Raw genomic sequence first — 18,841 nt, 5'->3', positions numbered from 1 at the left:
CCAAGCGTGGCCGAGCCGGCTTCTCCGCGGCCCCCGCCAGCCCTCCCTCCCGACCCGGGGCGCAGCGAGCTGCGGCAGCACCCCCGGTGCATCCCCCAGCGCCTCCCTGCCCGATTCCCCCGGGAAAGCCACCTTCCTCCTCCTCCTCCTCCTCCTCCTCCTCCTCCTCCTCCTCCTCCTCCTCGGCCCCAGCCTGGGGACGCGCACAGCACGCTCAGGCCGCGCTCGTATTCTGGTATTTTTTAATTTGCATCACCATGTAAAGGGCATCCCGAAACTGTGCAATGTACAAGGAAAGTGCTGCGGCGGGGGGCGGGGGGGGGGCAGCGGCGGCACCGGCAGCCGCCGGCCGCGCTCCCGCTCAGTCGGAGGGCGCCTCGGGGGTGACGAAGGCGCCTTTCTGGTCCCACTGCATGTCCCTGATGCGCCGGATGGACTGGATCTGCGGCTGGAAGGCCGACCACTCGTTCCAGTGTCGGAAGTCGCCGGTCTCAAAGAGGTACTGGTAGCCTCTGTAGCCGGGGTACTGGTACCCGACCCAGCTGCGGGCAGAGCGGGCGCAGAGCACGTGAGAGACGGGGCCGGGGGCTGGCCGGGCCACCGGCCGCAGGGATTAGCGCAGGGATCCGGCTGCATGGCCGGGTGGCTGCGAGGCTGGTGCAGAGGCTGCCTGGCATGCACCGAGCATCCTGCTGCAGAGCTGCACCAGGGCTTTGCACCGGGCCACGTGCTCCCTGCACCGTGCACGGTGCCCCACGCGTGCAAAGCCCTGGGACAGGTGCTCCCTGCACCGTGCACGGTGCCCCACGCGTGCAAAGCCCTGGGACACGTGCTCCCTGCACCGTGCACGGTGCCCCACACGTGCAAAGCCCTGGGACACGTGCTCCCTGCACCGTGCACGGTGCCCCACGCGTGCAAGCTCCCCGCTGCCCAGCCCCCCGCGTGCCCCGTCCCCTGCCCCAGCCGCTTACGTCCCGTTGGGCACCTTCACGCTGCCCACGCGGTCGCAGAAGCCGTAAGCCCAGAGGCTGGGCACGTCGTCCTCCTGGATCTCCATCTTGTTGCCCTTGAAGTCGGAGGACTCGAACAGGGAGATCTTGTGGTCCTCGGCCTCCTGGGGACGGCAGAGGGGGGGCACCTGGCTGAGCCGCGGCGGCAGGGCCGAGCTCCAGCGCGGGCAGGGCTCGGCGGGACGGCGGTGCCGGACGGCACCCAGCATCCCGCTCGGGGCCGCTCACCATCCTGATGGGACGCATGGACATGAGGCAGTCGCTCCTGTAGCTGCTGGACCAGGTGTCCCAGCGGGGGTACTCGCCCTTCTCCAGGATGAACATCTCCCCGCGCAGGTTGGCCTGCTCGTAGGCCACCCAGCTGGGGAGGCAGCACAGCGGGCGCCGGCGTTAGGCTCCGCGATGGGTCGGACCCGAACGCTGCCGGGCTGCGCGCGGGCGCTGCGCCTTTGTGCCCGCTCGGTCCGCAGGCGCAGCGGGTCGTGGCGCCCGGGGCTCTCGGCAGCACCGTGCCCCGCTCGCCGGCTCACGCGCAGTTCTGTCTAGTGCAAGAGCCCGAGCCAGCACACTGCCAGAGGAGGTGGATATACTCGCTTTTTAGTAAAAAACTTGTTGTTAGTGCTGCATGCTGCCACTCAAAGGGGACCAGCAGGGACCCTGCCCTGAGTGCTGCCGGGGTCCCGGGCGGCCTGGCACCCTCCTGGGGCATCGCCTCTGCAGCCCGCGGCGTCTGCACGCTCCTGCCGTGCGGAGCTCGCCCGTCCGTGCAGTTATCATCTAGTCTGGCAATCGCTTTTGTCGCTGGCCGGGTTGCCAGGCGCCACGGCCTCAGCCCGCCTGCCTCGGCCTCTCCTAGATCTACAGCCGTAAATTTACAGCCCCTCCGGCCAGGCTGACGCGGTGCCCCGCTGCCCTGGGGCATCCCTGGCGTGCAGAGGTGCTGGGCTCCCGCAGCCCCGTCCCCATCTGCATCCCTGTGCCCATCCTCATCCCCATCCCCGTCCCTGTCCTGTCCCCAACCCCATCCCCATCCTCACCCCATCCCCATCCCCGTCCCCATCCTTGTCCCCATCCCCGTGCCCGTCCCGTGCCCGGCCGGGCGGGAGCACTCACGGTCCGGAGGTGACGATGACGCTGCGCACGCGGTCGAAGCCGCGGTCGGCCAGGTTGAGGCACTCGCCGGTGAACTCCATTTGCCGACCCTGGAAGTTCTCCTGGTCGAAGACGACCATCTGCGGCGGAGGGGGGCTCGCCAGGGCGGGGGGGCACACGGGCGACGGGTGCCACCCCCGTCCTCAGCATCCCCCCCGCCCACCCGCCCCGCGCTCCGGCCTCCGCCGGGAGCAGCCGCGGCCGGGGAGCAGAGCAGCTCCACGTGCCGCCGCGCGGGACCGGGGCCGCGGCCGGCGAGCAGGGCTTGCTTACCCTGAAGGCCTCCGCGGGGGGCTCCTCGCCCTTGCTGTTGGCCACGGGAGCCGGGTCGGGGCCCGGGGCCGCCTTCTCCTTGTCCTCGGCGGCCTGGCCGGCAGCGGCGGTTTTCATGGTCTCAGACATCGCGGTGTTCAGCTCAGGTCTGGAAAACGGCACTGAGACGAGATGGCGAAACCGCCGCTGGGCCCCGGTGCTCCCGAGCGGCTGCCGGCAGCAGGATGCGGGAGCACCGCGCCAGGCTCCCGGCTGCTCCGCGATGGCAGCAGTGGCGAGTCCTTGTGTTTCCCACGCCCCTGCCCTGGCTCTCCCGTGCTCACGGCTCAGCCGCGCCGTGGAGCAGCTCACGGCAGCTCCTGCCCTCTGCCTTCCTCCCGTCGCCAGTGCCCGGCGGGCTCGGCATGCATCGGCACAGCCCCCAGCACAGGACTTGGCACGGGGCTCGGCATGCATCGGCACAACACCTGGCACAGGGCTCAGCATGCATCGGCACAGCGTCTGGCACGGGACTTGGCACAGGGCTCGGCATGCATCGGCACAGCCCCGGCACGGGACTTGGCACAGGGCTCAGCATGCATCGGCACAGCGTCTGGCACGGGACTTGGCACAGGGCTCAGCATGCATCGGCACGGCCCCGGCACGGGACTTGGCACAGGGCTCGGCATGCGTCGGCACAGCGCCCAGCACAGGGCTCAGCATCGTCCCTTGCGCAGCGCTTGGCGTGCATCGGCACGGCCCCCGGCACGGGTCTTGGCACAGGGCTCAGCACGGCTCAGCATTGGGGCTCAGCCTGGCCCCTGGCACAGGGCTTGGCACAGCTCAGCACGGCCCCCGGCACGGCTCAGCACAGCTTGGCACAGCTCCCGGCACGGCCCCCAGCACAGGGCTCAGCACAGGGCTCAGCACAGCTGAGCACAGCTCAGCACAGCTTGGCACGGCTCAGCAAGGCTCAGCACAGCTCAGCACAGCTTGGCACGGCTCAGCAAGGCTCAGCACGGCTTGGCACAGCCCCCAGCCCAGGGCTCGGCATAGGGCTCAGCACAGCTCGGCACAGCTTGGCACGGCTCAGCATGGCTTGGCACGGCTTGGCACAGCTCGGCGCGGCCCCCAGCACAGGGCTCGGCACAGGGCTTGGCACAGGGCTCGGCACGGCTCAGCACAGCTTGGCACAGCTTGGCACGGCTCGGCACGGCTCGGCACAGCTCGGCACGGCTCCTGGCACGGCTCCCCCCTGCCAGCCCTGCGCCCGGGGCCTTGGTGCTCTTACCTGGGCAGCTGCTGCTTCTTGTTGGAGGGAGCGGGCTTGTGTCCGGGGGCGCCGCGCGGCCCCCGCTTTATAGCCTGGCAGGGGCAGCCCCCCCGGGCGGGCGCACAAAGGATGTGCTGGCTCATCGGCGCCCGCCGGCCGCCCAGTCATCACATCGTGCAAAGCGCAGCGAGCTGGAAGCCTCCGCCCGGCCCCGTGCCCAGCGCTGCAGCAGCACTTCCTTTGTGCGCGCACAGAGGGCCTGGCGGGGCCCGCCGCCGCCGCCGCCGCCTATATAGAGCCCCCGTGCCCCGCCAGCGCCTATATAGAGCCCCCGCATGCCCTGGCCGGCGCCTATATAGAGCCCCCGCACGCCCTGGCCGGCGCCTATATAGAGCCCCCACACGCATGCCCCGCCGTTGCCTCTATAGAGCCCCTGCGTGCCCTAGCCGGCGCCTATATAGAGCCCCCGCATGCCCGCCCTGCCAGCGCCTATATAGAGCCCCTGCGTGCCCCAGCCGGCGCCTATATAGAGCCCCCCGTGCCCCGCCAGCGCCTATATAGAGCCCCCGCACGCCCTGGCCAGCGCCTATATAAAGCCCCCACGCGTGCCTGCCCTGCCAGTGCCTATGTAGAGCCCCCTCATGCCCTGGCCAGCGCCTATATAGAGCCCCCACACGCCCGCCCTGCCAGTGCCTATATAGAGCCCCCACGCGTGCCCCGCCAGCGCCTATATAGAGCCCCCGCATGCCCTGGCCGGCGCCTATATAGAGCCCCCGCACGCCCCAGCCGGCGCCTATATAGAGCCCCCACGCGTGCCCTGCCAGTGCCTATATAGAGCCCCTGCGTGCCCCAGCCGGCGCCTATATAGAGCCCCCGCACGCATGCCCCGCCGGTGCCTATATAGAGCCCCTGCGTGCCCCAGCCGGTGCCTATATAGAGCCCCCACACGTGCCCTGCCAGTGCCTATATAGAGCCCCCGCGTGCCCTGCCAGCGCCTATATAGAGCCCCTGCGCACCAGCCCTGCCAGCGCCGACGCACAGGCTGCCCCATGCATGGCCCCACGGGCTGTGCCATGTCCAACCCACGGGCTGCCCCATGCACAGCCCCACAGGCTGCCCCACTGCTGCCCTGGGCTGCCCCGTGCACGGCCCCACGGGCTGCCCCATGCCCGGCCCCACGGGCTGCCTGCTCACAGCTCTGCACCCCACTGCTGGCCCGGGGCGCAGGAGCCCGGTGCAGCGTGGGGCTGCAGGGGGCTGCCCCAGGGCCCAGGCTCTGTCGCAGGAGCGTGCACTGTCCCCATGTGCCACAGCCCCCCCGTGCTGCCCCCATTGCCCCCGATCTGCAGGCACCAGCTCCTGGCGGCAGCGCCGGTGGGGCACCGAGGCCTGGCCCTGCGGCCAGCCCCTGCCCTGGGGCAGCGCCCAGCTGCCTCCTTTTCCCCTCCGAATGCGATGGCCGTCCCTTGGCAGCAGCATCCCAGCAGCTCCACTGCGCCGTGCCAGGAAACGGCCTGAGCGCTCTGCCCGGAGCATGCCGGGGTGCAGCATCTAAACGTTTTGAAATTGCAGGGGTTTCCCCCCCCAGACAAGGTGTAATCGCAGCTGGTGCCTCCTGCAGTGTCTCGTCCCTGTCCCCGCGGCTGCAGCGGGGTCGCCGGGAAAGACCTGCCCGGGGGCCACGTGCGTCCGGGCTCCGGCCGGCTGCTCTGCCAGCTGCCTGCTCCGATGCCCTTCATCGCTTGGGTGCCGCACGTTGGGTTTCTCCCAGTGCTCCCGGGGCTTCTGGGCTCCTGCAGCACCACGCGGCAGCCGGGCGCCTGCAGCCGCCCCTGCGAGCTGCCCTGGGCCGCGCGCGAGACCCGGACCCCGCACGCAGCAGCGGCTGCCGGATGCCGGCTGCAGCCCGGGGTGTGAGCTCGCAGCGGTGCGCGATGCAGCGTGCCTCGCCTGGCCTGTTTCCCAAAACACCGAACAAAAAGCATTTACTGATCACTCCTACTCCCGCATTTTTATTGTCCGTTCTGTCATGCCCACTGCGGCAGTGCCTGCTGCGACTGCTGCTGCTCATTTTGCTCCTAACACCCCGAGAAGTCGGGTGTCTGGTCTTTAAGGTGGGCAGGTATTTTGTGATTCTTTTCTTTCCATTGTTGTGGATTGTCAGTGTGGCCCCACCGCTGCATCCGGAGCCCGGCTGCAAGCGCCGTCAGTCCCTGCGATGCTCCGGGGCTGGAGCTGCGCCGCGGGGATGCTGCAGGCAGCCCAGGCACCTGCCGACCGGGGCCCTGGCTGCCTCCGTGGCTCCACTCCCGAGCTCACTGCAGCACGGCCCGTGCCGTGCCCAGGTAGGTGCGGTCAGCGCGGGGCCCGGCGGCGAGGCCGGCTCCCGGCACCACGGAGGAGTGGCGGCGGCGGCCAACAGCACGCCCGGTGCAGGAGCTCCATCCACCGCGCTCCGCGGCCGGCACCCGGGGCTGCCTGCGGCTGGGTGGGCAGAGGGTCCTGCCTGGCGCGGGGTGTCCCCAGCACCGTTGTGCACGGGCAGGCAGCGTGCTCGGTGCAGGACGTCCCCAGCACCGTTGTGCACGGGCAGGCAGCGTGCTCGGTGCAGGACGTCCCCAGCACCGTTGTGCACGGCAGGCAGCGTGCTCGGTGCAGGACGTCCCCAGCACCGTTGTGCATGGGCAGGCAGCGTGCTCAGTGCAGGACATCCCCAGCACCGTTGTGCACGGGCAGGCAGCGTGCTCGGTGCAGGACGTCCCCAGCACCGTTGTGCACGGGCAGGCAGCGTGCTCAGTGCAGGACATCCCCAGCACCGTTGTGCACGGGCAGGCAGCGTGCTCGGCGGGGGGCTCGGCCGGGCGGCGGGCGCCCTGGTGCCGGGTGGGCTGCCGGGGCCGCAGCCGGGCTGCTGGACGCACAGTCGTTTTGTCGGCGGTAGCAAAACCCGCTCGCAGAGTGAACAACAGGCTCCGCTGCCAAGAGCTGCGGGCGGTGGGGGAAGGAGGCCGGCGGTGCCACTGCTGCACACGCGGCCGCAGCCTGCCCGCTCCAGAGCTCTGTCCCGTGCCGCGACCGGCTGCGCCGTCGAGGGACCCCGGCTCTGTCGCCGCCTCCCACGGAGGGACGGGCACGCTGGGCCCCAGCGCCCCGGCTCGCAGCATCGCATCCAGGATGGAGCCCTGCTGTGCCGGCGCGTGGTCCGGAGCCCGGTCCCGGGAGGCGGAGGGCGATGCTCGGGGGCTCCCGCGGGGAGGCTGGGGGGGGTGGTGGCGCGGTGCTGGGCTCTGTGCGTGCACGGCGGCCCCCAGGCAGGGCCCTGGGCTGGGCTGGGGCAGGGCAGCCCCCAGCACTGCGGGGGCGGTGGGCTGAGCATGTGGCATGCAGCACGCACAGCATTCAACATGCAGCATGCATGTGGCACGCAGCATGCAGCGCATGGCATGCAGCACGGGGCACGCAGGACGCGCTCCGCCCCCTCCAGCCCCGGCCCCACGCTGCAGCCCGCGGGCAGAGTTCAACGGTGCTGCTTCCCCGCAGCCTCCCCAGGCAGAGCCGCGATGACCCAGCCCTGCAGCAGCCCCCCCGGCCTCTGGAAGGCACGGCCCGGCACGGCCCAGTCCCATCGGGGGGGACGGGGTCCGGGGTCCAGGCCGTCCGCAGGGTGCGGCCCCGAGTGGCCGCGGCGCCCCGGGCCATGCGCGGGCACCCTCTCCTCGCGCGGGCACCCTCTCCCTGCGTGGCCCCAGCCTCAATAAAGCTTTGGGTATGCAAACGGGCTCAGCACTGCTGCAGCCAGAGCCGAGCGGGGCGAGCACGGGGCGAGCACGGCGCAGCAGCCATGTGCCCCGGTGCAGGCGGTGCGGAGCGCTCTCGCCCCCGCCAGCGGCCGGGTACCGGGCTCTCCGGGGGGGGCGGCTGCACTGTGCGGCTGGGCCAGACCCGCGCGGGCATGGCTGCATCTGCAGCAAGGCCGAGGAGGACCTCGTGTGGCCGCGGCGCGGCCTGATCCCCGCTCCGGCGCCGGGAAAGGCTGTGGGCTGCGTCAGGCTGCAGCTGCACGCCCTGCACACCCACGCACAGCCGTGCATCCACGCAAACCCACGCACACCCTGCACACCCACACACCCATGCACACCCGTGCACCCACACACACCCATGCACCCGTGCATCCATGCATACCTGTGCAACCTTCCACATCCATCCACGCCCTGCATACCCACGCACAGCCGTGCATCCACGCACACCCATGCACCCCCAGGCATCTGTGCACCCACACACACCCATGAACACCTCTGCACCCCATGCACACCCGTGCACCCACATGCACCCATGCACACCTGTGCATCCATGCACCCACACATATCCATGCACACCCATGCACCCACACACACCTGTGCACACCCATTCACCCGCACACACCCATGCACTCACACACACCCATGCACCCATGCACGCCCACCCACACACTCCAGCGGGTGTGCGCAACCCCAGCAGCGGTGCACACGTGTGTCATGCCTGGGGGGCACATTGCTGCGCACACGCGTGTGCAGGAGCCTCCAGCGGGTGTGCACAGCCCCAGCAGCGGTGCCAGCCCCCCTCTCCCCTCACCCCCCCCGGCCCCCCTCCTCTCTCCCCTCTCCCCCCAGGCCCCCTGGCCCCTCTGCCCGGGGGCCCGGCGGCCATGTCGGCGCGGGCGGCCGGTAATGGCGGCTCTGTGTCCTGGGGCGGCAGCTGGCTCCGGGGGCGCCCGTGCCGCACACGGGCCGTTACTCCCGGCTTCTCCACGCGCCCCTTTCCCGCGGGAGAGGCTAATTACCCCGGGAACCACTAATCACCCCGGGAGACACTAACCACCCCGGAGAGGCTCAGGGCCCCGGGTGGGGCCGCGGGGGGGGGGCGGGGGGGGTGTGTGTGTGCCGCCCCGGCCGCCTTCCCGGCTCGAAGCCGTGACGGGCGCCGCAGCGCAGGCCGCGCCGTGGGCCGGGCCGTGGGCCGGGCCGGGCCGGGCCGGGCCGGGCGGGCGGGCGGGGAGGAGCCTGCGCGTAAGGCGCCGCGGCGGCAGGGCGGCGCCCGGCTGCGGCACAAAGGAGCCGCGCGGCGGCCGTGGCCGCGCTCCCTCCCTCGCTCCCTCCCTGCCGCACCGGGTAAGGTCGCGCTCGCGGCCGGGGCCAGGCCGAGACCGGGGCGTCGCGGCACCAGGCCGGTCGCAGGCCGCGAAGGCCGCCCGGCCCCGGCCCCCGCACGCGGCCCTGTGGTGCCGCCGCGCCCGGCCGCCCCGCTCCCCCCCGCCCCCGCCAGCCCCTGCGGCGGCCGCTTTGGGCTGTGAGCGGTTCCCGGGGAGCCCCGGCGCGGTCCGGCTCCTCCGCGGCCCCTCCTCGGGCTCCCGGGGCGGCCGCGGTCCCGCAGCGCCCGTTACCGGCGCACCCAGAACCCCTTCAGGGACAGGGCTCCGGGCAGGGGAGCGGTTCCTTGCCTAGTTGCCTAATTTGCAGCGCTCCCGGCAGGAAATTTAGCCAAAATGCTGGTTTATCTCTTGCTCCCGAGACCTGCGTTTTCCGCTAAACGCGGTGATCTCGGGCAGGGGGTTCAGCCCCCCCCGGCCCTTCAGCCCGGCTCGCCCTGCAAAGAGTTGACCGGCAGCGCCGGCCGGGGGGGTCGGGGGGAGCCATTTTCTCCCTGTTACCGCTTCACCTTTTGTGCGAATGCGTCTTGGCCCCGAGAGCCCAGAAATAAAAAGGGTTTTTAGCAGCTTCTGAGATTCTGGGGAGTCTCTGTCGTCCTGCCCCGAAGCCTCGGGAAGGGCGCGGGCCGGCTGGTCCCGGGAGCGCGGCATCGCTGCGGATGAGCGGTGGCCGTGTTTGGGCACCACTCCGGCAGCCGGTGCTGTGGTCCGGAGCCCTGTGCGCCAGCCGGGGCAGGAGCACGCTCCCCTCCCGGGAATGCCCAGATCCTGCTCTTAAAGATCACCCTCTCCAGGCCAAGGTAAAAGCCGTGGATGCACCGTGCCCGGCGGTTCTGCTTCCCTTGGCCCGTCACCGTGGCAGCTCGCGCCGGGGGACGTGTCCGGTGCGCGGGGCAGCTCGCTCGTGCTGTCCTAGCCTCCCTGCTCCCACCTAGAGCAGCGCTTGCGCTCCCCTCCTGTCCCCTCCCCGCTCAGGAGGACCTTTTTAGGCCTTGTTTAACCCGAGCGCTGCCTCTGGGTGCCCCAGCCGTGCGCGCTGCACCTGCCGATGGCCCCTGGGTGCGTGTGACCGTGGGCAGCTTGAGATTGCGGCCAGGAGCTGCAGCTCCGTGGCGCACAAAATGGGGCTTTGGTTGACTGCTGCCCATACAAAATTGTTTTTCTGCCCTTCCCATTTCCTGAGATGCGCTTCATTATTGACCCGAGAGGGAAGACGTTGGGAAGCAGCCAGTTTGGTGGAGGCGTTGTTCTGCCGGCCATGCCTTGCAGGCACCTCCCAGCTCAGACCCGGGCAGGGAATCCATCTTCCACCTTCCTGGTAGCCTCTCCTGTGCCTGCTGCTGCACTCGCTTCTCTGCAGATCCCGCAGAGACCAGGCTCCTGCGTGGGCCCCCGCTCTTGCCATCTGCTCCCGCAGCAGCGTGGTTTGCAGGTGCTGCTGGGGCGTGCTGTGCAGGGAGTGCCTGCGCTGCGCAACCGTAACGAGCAGCAGGCAGCAAGAACCGCTCGGCAGCTGGACTGCGGAGCCGTCCGGTCCCGCTCCACGGGGATTTTGTACCGCTGTTGCTTTTCCGACGCAGGTATCGCATGAGAGTGTGAGTTAGCACAGTCTGACTGCTGGGTCCTGTCGCTCGCTCTTAGATCAGTGCAGAGGTGGAGCCGTAATGATCGTGATGGTGCTGGCGTACGTCCAGGGCAGCTCTGCTTACAGCAATGTTTTTGGCGTTAGCAGCATCTGCCTGCGGCCTGACCTACCTGCAGCGGTAGGCAGCACCTGCTGCTAGCACGGAGAATTCCCACACCGGGCAGGGGCAAACTGGTCAGGATCTGGCCGTTACTGGTGTGGTCTTTCCCATTCCTCCTGGCATCACCCTCCCCTTCAGGAGCTCAGTGTGGGTCCGGGTGCCGTGGTGGGCACGGCTCCCTCCTGGCACTGCCGGGAGAAGCAGAGGGCAGCTGCCCCGGAGCCCGGCTCCCCGCGCAGCCGGCAGTGCCAGGTCTCCGCAAGGAGCAGCGGGGCGGCAGAGCAGGTCTACGTGCTGCAGACCGGGGCAGCTCCCCGCAGGGCACTCGGGGGTGTTTTGCATGGAGGGGGGGGGACTGGTTGCTGCCCCCTTGGGCTGGGGCTGCCGTGGGGCTCCTGCTCCCCCCGCGCAGGTGAGTGCAGACAGCAGAGCCGGGCGAGCAGCAGCCCGGGGCTTGGGGCGAGCAGCCCTGACAAGCCGTGTCTTTAAAACCCACGCCAACGCGAGCACGTGGCCAGCGCTGCAGCCTGCCCCTTGCCCTGCTGTGACGCCAGCGCTGCGCCCACGTCCTCGCCCTGCCGAGGAACCGGGGGCCCTGCGTTGCCTCTCACTCGCGCTGTGGCAGCACGGGCCGCTGTGAGCGTCCAGCACAGAGGGGAAGCCTGAGGCCGAGCTGTGGGCCTGGAGTGGCATCTCGAGGGCGCGGAGCTCACCCGGCTCCGCAGGAAAGGTTGGGAACTGCCATGTGTTCCTTAGGCGCACCAGGACAGGGCTTTCCGTCCTTCTGGGCTGAGAAGATGTGTCTGCCTTGTTCAGCCTGGGCCGGTCCCCCTTCCCCGTGGCAGCGCATGGCAGAGGGACCCTGCGCGGAGCCGGCGGGGCGCCGAACCGGGGGACACGGAGCTGGAGGCTCCCGGTGCCGCCTCCTGCGCTGGTCTCCCCTCCGTGCCCCGCAGGGAGCGGCACCAGGCATCTCCCCCGCCTCTGCCCGGGCGTGGGGAGAGCGGAAAGTCCGGCACGTTGTTCTCTCTTGCTGCGCTGGTTGTTTTCTCTTGCAGCTGCTAATGACTGACCTGAGGTCTCTTCACACACAGTCCCCTGCGCGGCGGAGCGGCGAGACGAGTCGGGGGCATTTCACAGCACTCGCGTAGCCGCTGGCAGCAGGTAGGACCCGGGGGTGGGGGGTGACGCAGGGCAGCCCCAGCGCACGCCTGGCATTTGGGGGCTGCAGCTGGCAGCAGGAATTCAGCCCTCCGTCCCGGGGGGGCCGTGTCAGCCCCGTGCTGCTCCCTGCACCTCTAGGCCCAGGACAGGCAGCTGGGAGCCAGCTTTAGAGCCTGGGCTTGATCCCTGCTCCTGATGCAGCTCCTCTCCCTGCCCCGAGCCCTGGCCAGCCCTGCCTGGCCTCCAGGCTGCTTCCCGGGGCCTCCGCCGTCCCCCGAGGCCGGGGCTGGGGTGGCCGCGTGTGCCTAGCAGCGGGCGGAGGCTGCTGCCGCCCCGGCCGGGCTCTCACTGCCTCTCTCTGCTCCCCACAGAGCCGCCGGGGCCCTGCCGAGCTCTCCCCGGCCAGCCGGGCCGTGCCTCGCGGGAGCCAGGCGGAGGGGAGCCGCGAGCGCCGCCTCGGCCCAGGACTGCGAAGCCGCGGGAGCCGGGCGGCCCAGGCGGAGCTGCCCGCTGCGGGCCCGAGCCGCGAGCCCGGCTGCCGTGCGGGATGGGGCCGAAGGACTGGCGGTGGCGATAGCCGAGGACACGGGCCTGCGCGTGCGAGGTGCCGGGCGTCCTGCCTTCCCTCCCGTCGCCGCAGGTGCAGAGCCATGGGGAAGGGGCGGGCAGCTGAGCACCGCGGGCTGCACGGGAGCTCGTCCCGTCCGCTGGCCCCCGTGGGGGGAGGAAGGGGGGGAGAGGACGGCAGCGGACTGCTGCTGCCAGGTCCTGGTGGGAGGAGGGACCCTTAGGGGCACTAAAGGCCTCTGCTCTGGCACGTGTGTTTGGAGCAAGCACTCGGTTCCTGGAGCCGCGTGGAGCACTGAGGAGCAGGGCCTGGCACGTGCCTCCCTCCCAGAGCCCCCGTGCAGGGCTTCGCGGCTGTGCTGGCCGCCGCGGCCCGGACGTGCGCGCTGTTAGCCGATCCGACGGTTGCACTGGTGAACAGTCTGATCCAGCATTTTTCTCCTGAGCACAGTGAGAGCTGGGAGTGCAGCGACCTGTCGTGTGTCGGGCACTGCGGGAAGGCGGAGAGCAGACACAGGTCGTGGCAGGCAGTTTGCGGGAGTTACAGCCCTGGAGTGCCAGGATGGAGAACCAGCCTTGTGGGGAACAGCGTGAGGCGGTGCAGGGGGAACACAGGGACAGAGACTGCCCTGGGTGCCTCTTCCCAGCCCCGCATTGATCTCTGGGCGTGGGGCAAACCTGCTGCTCCCTGCTGCCTAGCAGCAAATTAGCAGTGCGCATTCATTAGCTGGGACTCTGTCCTCTCCGGCGAATATCCCCAGTGAGTGGCAGTTCGTGATGGAGAGGGGATAAGTTATCAGGCACATTTTCTCCAGAACATGTGATTTTCTTTGCTTGGCCTCCTCCTCTTTCCATGGGGCAGTGGGAGCTCGGTAGAGACGCAGGGCAGAAATCTCTGTCTCCAGGAGCCCCGCTCTTGCCGAGCTGCCCTTAGCCTGCAGCCTTTGCTCCTGGCTCTGCTAGCATGGATGTCACTGTGCTCTGGTCATGTTTTCACCTATCCCCATCTCTGCTTCTTACAGCTCCTTTAGCGTCCCTAGCTGTGGAGCCCTGCAAAGCCGAGTCCAAGACTAGGGCACTGCCTGAACCACCGCCTCGTGCACCGGTACAGGCGGCGGGAAGCACCTGCAGTGGGGAAACACTCTGCTCAGGGTGTTTTGTGCCTTATGAATGCGGATGGTAGGGGCAGATCCCCTTCCCTGCAAAGCATTTCGTTCCGAAAGCACACCACATTACGTAGGTGAAGTAATCCGCTAACACCTTCCCAAGTCTTGATCCAGCAGCAAAGCCCCAAAATGCCTCCTAATACGGATCCCTGCTGCTGCAGGGAGAGCAAAGCAGACTAATCCCCCGGGAAGCACTTCCTCCACCGGCCGGTGGGCCTAGCCGTGACCAGCCGTGCATGCGTGTCCCTGCTCCGTTATTAACCCACTAACCCCGCGAGGAGCTGCGCGGAGACGCCTTCCCAGACGCTCCTGCTAGCGATGCTGCAATGCTGAGTAAGTCACTCGTGAATGAACTAACCAACTAACTGGCTCTAACGCATGCTCTACTAACCAGTCTTGTTCCACTTTCTACTAACCGGCAACAGCAAATAATATCTTTAAAGGGGAACGGAAAAGCTGGGTAAGTACATTTGCAAAGTCGTGGACGTTGCCACGTCAGTGACAGAATCCACAGGCAGAGCCGAACGTTGCAAGCGCTCGTGCAGGCGAGGTGCGGAGCGGGGCTGCTCCGTGCACCCGCCAGCACCTGCGCACGGCGGCTGCTTTCCCCGGCCGCCGGCAGCCCCAGCGAGCCCTGGCGAGCCTCCCTCGCCCCCCGGCCCGGCCCTGCGCGGCCGGCCCCCGGGCCCCTGGAGCGGGGCAGCGGCTGCCCTGCAGGTACATCGAGGAAGGGACGGTTTCTCCCTTGCGCTGTCACCGTGCGGTGCTGAGGCCTGTGTGTGGCTTCTGTTGCTGACTAGGTGTACTAAAATGGTTTTATCAGCAGAAGCTTTTCAGTTCCTTTTTAAGCCAGCAGATCTCTCTGTTACTAACACATTCCTGAACTGAATTAAACTAATCATTGCTACTTTTCTCTTCATTTACCTTCTAATATGTATGTTCTATAAGTAAGACAGATTATGCCATGCTTCTGTTTACTAACTGCCTGTACTAATCTTTCCTTACTTGTTTCTGTATTGCTACTAACAATATTCTTTGCACTTTAACTTTCTGACACTATTCACCATGACAAATGAACAAACGGCCTCCTCCTCTCCCCCGGGGACTCTCTCGGTTATTAACCTGCAGCAGTCTGGTTTTCAGTGCTGCCGGCCATCTCTGTCTCCTGTTAAGTACAAAGAAAAGGAGGATGCGCAAGGTGTGTGTGTGGGAGCTTTGAAAATCTGCCTGTTGGCCTCTTGTTTTCAGAGAAATTTCAGGAGGCTAAACGAAGCCAAGACACTGAGTGGACGTGTGATACTGCTGAAACCGTTATGTTCCTTATAACGATTGGTAGTTGCCATAAAGGTCCAGCAAGCCTAGTTTGCAGAGAGATTCAGACAAAAAGCAGTGATGTTTCTGTGAGCCCCGTCAGCAGCTGGGCTCGGGGCTCCCCGGGGCCGCAGTTCCCTGTCACTGGGAATGGCTTTCGTGCGCCTCCCTGCACCGGCGCTCCCGGGCTCCAGGTTGGATGCAGGGCGCTCTCAGGCTCTGCAGTTTCTTTGTCTCTCCACAGTTTATCTGGTGACCTTGATGCATGTGGAAAGCCACTGCCAACAGTGTGATCCCAACTAACCGCAAGGAGCCAAGGGCTAAGTCTAACCGTTTGGTTGGTACTTGCAGTGTTTGTTCCCGGTGCCTAACCCAGCAGAAGGGGAGGGCAGGAGTGGGAGGTGGATGGGGACGTGCCAGCCGGAGGGCACTCTGCTATCAACTTGTCCGATAGAGTTAGGGTGCTGCCAATGCCATCCTGCTCTTGAGGCCTTGCTTTTGCTTTCTGTCAGTCTGTAATTTAGGTTAAACTTCCACTGCATTTACACTGATTCTGCCGGGGCTAGAGCTTCAGGATGTGGCCTATCTGCATTGTTTTAGCATGCAAACTAGTAATAATACATGGTTAAACGTCATCAGCATTAGGTGTTGGCTTTTAACAGCAGCCCTGCTGAGATTACTAACAGGACAAAACTAACCCTTGCATGCCAGGAGGAGGACGGTGGTCTGTGTTTCTAACTGCACTTGGGTCCTCAGGGCAAAGGCCTGGTTCACAAGGACGTCCAGTGCTCTTCTCTGGCCATGTGCCAGGCGTGGGCCAGGCGTGTGCCAGGCGTGGGCCAGGCGGGCAGCTGGCTGCTGCAGAGGGGAGAGGAGGGCACACGGGCAGTGGGGAGCCGGGGGGGCTCCTCTCCGTCCGCACTGGAGGTGCAGAGCCGACAGGCAGGGCGGTTCTGCCCCGGTGGTGGTACGGATCTGGCCTGCCTCCAGTTCCAGCTGCTCACTCTTTGTTCCCCTTTCCTTTTGCTGTGTTAACTAACCCTGTGGCGAGGACGTGCTGTCGTAACCCTGTGCCCCTGGCTGGCTTGAGTCTGACAACTAACAGCTCTTTGCTTTGTGTTGAAACACGTAGACCGAGAGGCCTCCACCGCTGCTGATCGTGCTGCAAGTCTGCTGCCTGCTTCTGTAGCCGAAGTCCCTCTAACCTCTGGTGTGTGCTAACCCCTGCAGCCTGTTCCTCTCAGCCCGGCACTAACGGCTTGGTGGGAAGTCTTGCTGGGGCTCCTCCTTTCCGTGAACACTCAGTCCCGCACCTGGCAGTGTGAATGTGCACCCGAAACACCAGCCAGCCCGTCAGCACCATGGCCCGCCTGACCTCCACATAACCCGCTGACCACTCAGCAAGGCTGGGATCAGGAGGGGTTTTTGGGCTGATGCTCGTCTGCTCAATTGGAGGCGATGTCCGCCCCTCCCCACGTCCCCGGGAGGCAGAGGCCCTGCCGCAGGCTGCGGGGCGGAGAGGTAGATCTGGCCCCGAGGGCAGGAGTGGGGATGAGGAAGGAGGAGGAGGAGGGAGGAGGACAAGCTGGGTCCCGCTGCGGGAGAGGTGAGTCCCCCTTCCCCAGGGCAGCCTGGTTCGGGGCCTCGGAGCCTGCGCGTTCTCCTAAGGAAACCCGCGGCCTTTGGAGACGAGCGGGGATCCCTCCTGCCACCCCGAATAGGGGCTGGCTTTGTCCGAGCGGAGGACAGCCCTCCTCTGCCCCGGGGTGCTCCTGCCTCCCCCCTCCAGGAAGGGCTTCCAGCCCAGCCCCTCTCCGGGAATGACCTTGCCAAGTTCCCTGGTCACCTACCTAAGGGAGCCGTGGGACCGAGAGCCGCCCCGGGTGGCCCGAAGGCTGCCCCAGTCCTCCTACCCCGGGGGGGGGGGGGGCAGGTTGCCAGCCCCCTCCTCGGCCCTGCCCGGCACCCCGGGGCTCCCTGCCCCGGCCCCCCTCTCCCTGGCTGCTCCTCGGCTCCCTCCCTGCCTTGTCACCGCTGGCAACGCACCATCCCCGCGGCGGGTGGGACGCGGCGCGGCCAGGTCCTGGCGTGGGGACCCCCGAGGCCACGACGTTGCTGGAGAAGGCAGGAGCCCAGCTTAGGGGACCCTTATCCTGCTCCTGGGCGAGTCAGGGCCGTTGTGGGGCTGGCGCCTGGCCTGACCTGCCCCTCCGCTGTCCCCGCGGCGGCTGTTACCTGCTGCTGCTGGATGGCAGCTACGGCACGCGGCCAGCCCGTCCCCTCTTTGCAGAGCCTCGCCGGTGACGTCCCGGGTGCAGCCAGCACACCGGCCAGGCCGTGCCCCGTCTGGGGCCGTGAACAGCAAAGGGGAACACGGGCGGTTTCACTGGGATGCCGGCGTGGGGCATTGAACACCCGCTCCGTGCCGCTTGTCCTGGAGGAGCTGCTAAAGCCCCCGGGGCAGCGGCAGGCTGTGTCCGGGGTGTCCTGCACCCCCCTGCCCCGGGAGCGGAGGTTGTCTGCACGCAGAGGACTCACCCGCACGGCCCCGGCCAGGGCCCAGAAACCGGTCTGAAGCGTAAAGCGCGTGTGCAGGAGCTGGGGGTGCGAGCGGGGCAGGTCCCCTTCACGGCCCGCGGTGGCAGCGGGGCCGGGGTGGCCCCAGCAGCAGGCGAGGGCAGGGAGCCCTGGCAGCAGCAGCGGCGTGTGCCTCTCCCGGCACGCTGCAGCCCCGGGGCCGGCCCTGGAGCCCACCGTCCTGCTCTGGGCCGGATTTCATTTTAAGGCACGAGAATTTGATCCCGTTTCTGCATCACTTCGCTCCTGCCCGGGCTGCGAAGTGCCCGGTGTCTGGGCACGGCCGTGGGAGGGAGGGCATCGGAGCTCCCTGGCAGGGAGGCCCGGCAGCCTGTGTCTCCTGCAGAGCCTGCTGTGGCCCCGGCCGTGTCCCTCGCCGTCCTCCACGTGCTCCGGAGCCCTCCGGAGCCAGCGCCGCGGGAGACGGGCCGCCCAGCGACCACCGCGGCTCCCGGCCGGCCCTGCCGACGGAGCCGGGCAGGGAGCGGGGCTGAGCGTGGTGCTGGCGCTGCGGAGAGGGGGCCCGGGGGCTGCCGGCGACGTCCCTTCTGCCTGTAACCTCTGCTGTGAACACGGCGAGTCTGCAAACGCCTCTGCGGTCTGTGTGTGTGTGTGTGCGGCGTCGGGGAGGGCTGGCGGACGGTGCCCGCTGCAGCGGGCTCAGCGCTGCGCCCGTTCCCGCGCCCGTTCCCGTTCCCATTCCTGCGCCCACCCGACTCCGGGTCCCGGGGAGCCCCCGGGAGCTGCTGCGGGCACCGGCTGCGGTGGTGTCCCCAGCCCTCGCTCCGGCAGGCCCCGAGCCCACGGTGCACGGGGCGGCACGGCGCGGGTGAGCAGCAGGCTGGCCGGCGGCTCTGCCCTGCTGCGGGGAGCCGCATGGGGGGGGCACTGGGGGGCCTGGGGCTGCCCCCGCATGCACCAGGGCCCAGCGTGGGGGCCGGGCGGGCGGCTCTCACCAAGCCCATCACAGCAGCCAGGGCCGGCGGCGGCGGAGGGGGACAGGAGGCTGCCACGAGGTCCCCCCCCGGGGAAGGGGCTTGTCCTGCGCCAGCCGGGGCCGGTGCCACCTCCCCTCCACGCTGGTGGGGATGAGCCTGGAGCGGGGATGAGCCTGGAGCAGGGATGAGCCTGGAGCGGGGATGAGCCTGAGCGGGGATGAGCCTGGAGCAGGGATGAGCCTGAGCAGGGATGAGCCTGAGCGGGGATGAGCCTGGAGCAGGGATGAACCTGGAGCGGGGATGAGCCTGGAGCGGGGATGAGCCTGGAGCAGGGATGAGCCTGGAGCAGGGATGAACCTGGAGCGGGGATGAGCCTGGAGCGGGGATGAGCCTGGAGCAGGGATGAGCCTGGAGCGGGGATGAGCCTGGAGCGGGGATGAGCCTGAGCGGGGATGAGCCTGGAGCAGGGATGAACCTGGAGCGGGGATGAGCCTGGAGCGG

At 68.2% G+C, this 18,841-nt stretch overlaps 1 protein-coding gene and 1 long non-coding RNA gene across 3 annotated transcripts; one reads left to right on the top strand and one right to left on the bottom strand.

The window, feature by feature from the left end:
* Positions 1-237: 237 nt before the first annotated feature.
* On the bottom strand, positions 238-2,592 carry CRYBB1 (crystallin beta B1). Its single transcript, XM_026109908.2, has 5 exons — positions 2,436-2,592; positions 2,124-2,242; positions 1,239-1,371; positions 972-1,114; positions 238-542 (listed from the first exon to the last, which is right to left on the bottom strand). The coding sequence occupies exons 1-5, from the start codon at positions 2,562-2,564 to the stop codon at positions 362-364; spliced, it is 705 nt and encodes a 234-aa protein (XP_025965693.1). The 5' UTR covers positions 2,565-2,592; the 3' UTR covers positions 238-361.
* Positions 2,593-8,714: 6,122 nt separating this feature from the next.
* On the top strand, positions 8,715-17,994 carry LOC112989024 (uncharacterized). Of its 2 annotated transcripts, XR_010392015.1 has the most exons (3): positions 8,715-8,834; positions 11,712-11,781; positions 12,153-17,994. It is a non-coding gene; the product is annotated as an uncharacterized LOC112989024 (long non-coding RNA). The 2 variants fall into 2 exon arrangements; XR_003260699.2 differs by lacking the exon at positions 8,715-8,834 and having other exon boundaries at positions 8,841-11,781.
* The last annotated feature ends 847 nt before the right edge of the window (positions 17,995-18,841 follow it).

This window comes from Dromaius novaehollandiae, chromosome 17 (assembly GCF_036370855.1).
Source record: "Dromaius novaehollandiae isolate bDroNov1 chromosome 17, bDroNov1.hap1, whole genome shotgun sequence".
NCBI classification, from domain to species: Eukaryota; Metazoa; Chordata; class Aves; order Casuariiformes; family Dromaiidae; genus Dromaius; species Dromaius novaehollandiae.
This window is presented reverse-complemented; position numbering and strand designations above follow the sequence as displayed.

Excerpts from the sequence above, each read along its gene's own strand:
- CRYBB1 (XM_026109908.2), bottom strand. The coding sequence starts at position 2,564 with ATGTCTGAGACCATGAAAACCGCCGCTGCCGGCCAGGCCGCCGAGGAC. Across the intron at positions 2,243-2,435 it reads CCCCCGCGGAGGCCTTCAGG|ATGGTCGTCTTCGACCAGGA; the intron begins GTAAGCAAGCCC and ends CCTCCGCCGCAG. Across the intron at positions 543-971 it reads GTGAAGGTGCCCAACGGGAC|CTGGGTCGGGTACCAGTACC; the intron begins GTAAGCGGCTGG and ends CTCTGCCCGCAG.